Source organism: Penaeus vannamei, chromosome 1, assembly GCF_042767895.1.
Source record: "Penaeus vannamei isolate JL-2024 chromosome 1, ASM4276789v1, whole genome shotgun sequence".
NCBI classification, from domain to species: Eukaryota; Metazoa; Arthropoda; class Malacostraca; order Decapoda; family Penaeidae; genus Penaeus; species Penaeus vannamei.
In genome coordinates, this window is record NC_091549.1 from 14851621 (window position 1) to 14856620 (window position 5000).

General features: G+C 35.4%; 1 protein-coding gene across 4 annotated transcripts in view; it reads left to right on the forward strand.

Moving 5' to 3' along the window:
* Positions 1–5000, forward strand: part of LOC113822995 (zinc finger FYVE domain-containing protein 16) — a gene marked incomplete in the record, with an annotated part of 50967 nt that overhangs the window by 41454 nt on the left and 4513 nt on the right. For 3 of the 4 annotated variants that reach the window (XM_070117469.1, XM_070117520.1, XM_070117587.1), the window contains 10 exon segments: positions 124–288; positions 722–906; positions 1231–1359; positions 1615–1719; positions 2156–2306; positions 3650–3747; positions 3854–3999; positions 4351–4498; positions 4621–4773; positions 4943–5000. The exon segment at positions 4943–5000 is cut by the window's right edge and continues 4513 nt beyond it. In XM_070117469.1, the coding sequence (XP_069973570.1) occupies positions 124–288; positions 722–906; positions 1231–1359; positions 1615–1719; positions 2156–2306; positions 3650–3747; positions 3854–3999; positions 4351–4498; positions 4621–4773; positions 4943–5000 (1338 nt within the window). 4 annotated transcript variants of the gene reach the window in all.

The window sequence follows — 5000 nt, forward strand, 5'->3', positions numbered from 1 at the left end:
TATATAGTTTTACTTGTATATAGTTCTTTAGTGTGTTAAAGTTATCACTTTGTACCACTAATGAATCTAAGTATGCAGAATCAGTTTTTAGTGAATCATTTATAACCAGATTTATGTTTGCAGTTGAATGTTGTGTGGGGGTGGAGGTCTGGAACATTGCCACCCGTGGTCTATGCACGGTTGGTCAGGAGGAGATGGTTGTGCTTCTGGAAGTAGCTCCAGGAGAGGCTCACCCCCCGAGGGACATTTTTGCCTTCTTCCACACTGTCTATCAGCAGGCTAATCAAGGTAAGGAGATGTCAGCCAGGTTTTGCTGATGTTTTAGTAATGTAAGATAATGTCATTGCCAAACTTTTGTAGAGTAGAGTTTTATGTCATAAACTGTTTTGATTAATGAATTGTATTTGAAAGTCTCATGTGTTTGTTAGTGGATTCCTTCTTTGTGATTTATTAGCATATTTTGTAGATGTACAAGGTTCTATCATAAGAATGCAAACATCATACTGCTGTGGATTTTTTTTTGTGAAGTGAATTAAGTGGACTATTTGAAGTAGCACACCATCAACATTAGTATATTAATTGATTTTTCTGAGAGAAAGTGCATGGGGTGTTAAAAAAAAAAAAAAAAAAAAAAAAAAAAAAAAAAAAAAAAAATTAGGAACGTCATTGCATAACAGTGACAGATATGCTGCAAGATAGTTTCATTTATTCCTTTTTCCAGGGAACTTGGTAACTGAACTAGGACATACCATATTTACTGAACCAGAAGGATTTTTAGGGTCTCGGGAACATGGTGGTTTCCTGTACATACGACCCACATTCCAGTGCCTGCGCAACCTTGTGTTGCCACCTTCTCCATATATATTTGCCGTCCTTATTCAGAAGTGGGAGACACCTTGGGCTAAAGTGAGTTGAAAGAGTAATATGTACATATTTATTCCTCTTGAAAAGTAAAAAAAAAAAATAAATAATGAAAAAATGAAGAGGAATTGAAACCCTTCTGAATTTTTTGCAGATTTTATCTACTAATATGCTTGATTTTATTAAAGAGAAAAGTTGTTTTTGTAGAAATTGATGTTATTATTGGTATACAAATAGATATCATAGATTTATAGATTTACATGCAAGTATACACACAGCAAGTTACATTTTCTTCTTTATAGAAAAATTAAAATTGATATTTGTTTTTCCATTTTTCTGGGACATTCTTCTTATTACATTCTTTTCCAGGTTTTCCCACTGCGTTTGATGCTGCGTATGGGAGCTGAATTCCGATACTATCCTTGTCCTCTTGTGTCAACTCGCAACAGAAAGCCAGTCTTTTGTGAGATTGGACACACAATCATGAATCTGTTAGTGGTAAGTTTATGATCTGAAGACATTTGGACTCATTACAGGAATATGATAATGTGAAACACTAAAATTTGCATATAGACTGATGATTTGAAATTGATTTATTTGCATCTCATGTTTTGAAGGTTGTATATTAATATCTGAGATGTGACAAGCTAAGATTTTTAGCACATTAATTTTTAAAGGAAGAGAACATTTGCTTTTGGAGTTTTTGGTGTTGATATCAGTCCATGTAGATGTAATTTCATCTTCTCTTTTCAGGATTTCCGAAATTATGCCTACACAGTTCCTGCAATTGAAGGCTTTGTTATCCATATGGAAGACAAGAAGACCAGCCTGCTATTTCCAAAGAATAGATACGAACAGGTAATGAATGAGGTCTTAGTTTGTTCATTATTATTGCTGAAATTATTCTTCATTTAGTGTTTATATATGCATAGAATTTTCCCCCTATTTATACACTTATCAAGTCATTTATATATCTCATCCCATCAAGTCATTTATATATCTCATCCCATTCGAGTTTGCTTCCCTGCAAAAGCCCTATTATGAGCCTCCTCCTTCTGTCCCTCACTAATTTTCTTTCACAATGTTCATCTCCCTCACAACATCTCATAAGAAAGTTAGTGTTCTCTGCCTTTCATCTGCTCCTCTACTTCCCAATAATCCTTCTTTTTCTCAGAATATGCACACTTTCTCACACTTAAGATTCACTTCATGTATTTGTCACTCATTTCCCTCCTTGTCTTACATTCTGTTGAACTCTTCTGTAAAGATTAATGGAAACCTTGTCTCTTCTAAGGTGGCCAAAGCTTTAAGTAACAGCAATGACCATGTTCTTGCTCTGGGGGCCAACTTCAGTCCACAAGCAGACTCACATTTAGTCACTATAGAAAATGATGACGGACACTATTCCACTCAAGCCATCAATATACATAACCGACCACGGAAAGGTTTGTTAACTGTTTGTGTGTTTTAGAATACGCTAAATATTTTAGTATGATAAGAAATCTCTTACCATTGATCTTTACCTGTCTCAGCCAAAGAGTTGTATGCATTGTAAAGGAAAGTTGCAGCTGATTCTTTCTGTCTTAGTTATTCACCAAACTCTCAACAAAGGAAAATCTACTTTACTTCCTTATTCATAGTGTAAATTTTTTTACCAAAAGAAACAGATACTAGAATGTCTGTGATGTAATATGTGTTAATTGCAAACCTGATGCTCTAGCAAAGAGTATGATTACGACTATTCTGCTTTTAAATAAGTGTTACCATGATCAATCATATATAAATTATGAACTTTGCATAGCTAGACTACCAATTTAAGACTCAAATGAGTGAACTTATATCATGATGTATTATACTGGTGAAAGTTTTTCTTTACTTAAATTACTTGGAGAAAGTTGAAATTATTTTTTTCACTGCCACTATTTTGGAGATGATACCATCTTGGAAGTATTTTGTAAAGAGATGTATCAACAAAAATCATCTTTCTTGTATATTACATGCTAACCCATTCACCATGGGTAAAAAAGTTTAGCTAGTGGACATGATTGTGAGATTGTTGGTGTGTATCGCCTGTTTCCCCTGTTTGCGCCTGGCTCGTTTGGTAGTTTGCGAGCAACGTTCAGCACCTTAAAGCTTTTATTTAGCTATAATTTTTAATAATATTAGAAATTTGAAGGTTTACTTTCACTTTTGGTGCTATTGCCTAAAAGCTTTACCATATAAATAAAGCCGCTAATATCGCCAATGGTGCAGAAATACGATGCCATCCACTACTCTTTCCACAACAGCCATGGCATCTAAGTGCATGCCACCCGGTGGTAAGGGGTTAAGTAAAATATCTTTGCTTTACTAAATGGAATAGGCCTACTCCCCATGATGATCAGGATACAATGACTTAGGCCAAAATAAGTAAGTAATGGTAGGGTGTAATAGTGTCCAGGTATAAAATTCAATCCAGACGTGAAAGGCTCATGCAAAACATATTTTAGATTGTGAGGCTCAAGTGCAAAGTTTTAGTCGAATAGTTGATAGCTGAATTGGTAACTTTCAGAGATCATAAAATATCTGTAAGAAAATTGTATTGGAAAAAGATAACAGGTGATTGAGAAAGTGTGTAGCATATTTTAAGGTATTTCTATTGTGACGCAAGAAAAAAGTGAATATTCAGAGAATTGTTTATTGATGGGAAAGTATACAGAATACTTTGAATTATATTCATAATAATACCAACATGAACTCAGTGACATTATAAAAAAAAAAGTTAATATCATTATTTGCTCTATTTCAGTGACTGGAGCAAGCTTCATTGTGTTTAACGGAGCACTGAAAACCACATCTGGCCTGTCTGCCAAATCCTCCATTGTAGAAGATGGCCTGATGGTTCAGGTACTTTTACTCTGATTTTGTCTTGAGTGACGGGATCAGCTTCTTTGACCATACCGTATGTAGTTTTCTGACCTTGTCTTTCATTTTGATATGATCCTATTTGCAGATACCAGCTGATATGATGACAAAGCTGCGTGAGGCTTTGCGTAATATGAAGAATTTTGATATCCCATGTGGCCCCATCTCAACCAGTATGCCAGATGAGGTTGTGTCCATTGAGTGGACTAGTGATGACAAAAACTTCAATGTTGGGTTAGTTTCTCATAGATATTTTTTGGATTTTGATTTCATTTCTACAAAGTATTATTTATATTTACCTTGGAGTAGGGTGAATTGTGATATGAATTTACTAGAATATTGTTCTGTTTCTGGATAGTTATCCTTTGCCTATTCTCCTCCTGGAATATGCTAGCTTGCATGCTGCACCCTCATCATTAAGACACATTGTGGACTGGTAAATGTAATAACATCTTAATTACTGTTCTCCATATTTTTCTTGCCTTTCCTTTTGAATAATATTTTTTTAAAAGTTGATTTCATGTCCTCTTATAGATATATTCGCAAGGATTAAGTGAACCTAATTTTTTTTTTCCCCCCAAGAAGTAAAGGCATTGTTAATCCCCTCTACAGCATCAAGAGCCCAGTGGATGAGAAACAGATGGATGGCATCCCTTCTGTTAAGATTCATTCGGGCACAGACTATGTTAGTAATGCTCACTTGATAAGATGGACGGAAGTTTTTATCATGCAGGTAAGACCCATCTTTTCTCATGTGTTTAGATTTGTATGATTGATTTATATTTCAAACACATACTTGTAACTATTGAAGATCTGCTATTATCTTATTTTAATGTATTGGCAATGTGATTGCAGGGTGAAACCAACAACAGTAGTGATGTAAATTTGAGTCGTCTCTCAGAAGTCTTAGCAAGAGCCTTTTGTGTGGCATTAACGCCACACCTGTCAGACCTGTATTTAAATGGACACTCGCGGCTTGGATTACGGGCCACAGTCCATCAAGACAATGTAAATATTTTGCTTTAACAGATTTACTGTGTGTTATCTTGATGTCATGTACTCATCCCTGTTTTCTAATAGTCTCTGACTCTGTCTATATTGGTATAAGGTGTTTGACCGATACAGATCCTGGGAAGTAAAGTGTAAAGAAGAGCTTACTTTGCCTATGTCATTTCAGGTCGGCTATGAAGCAGGGAGCAGCGGGAACAGACTGCCAGCTGCGTGTATGAATGACC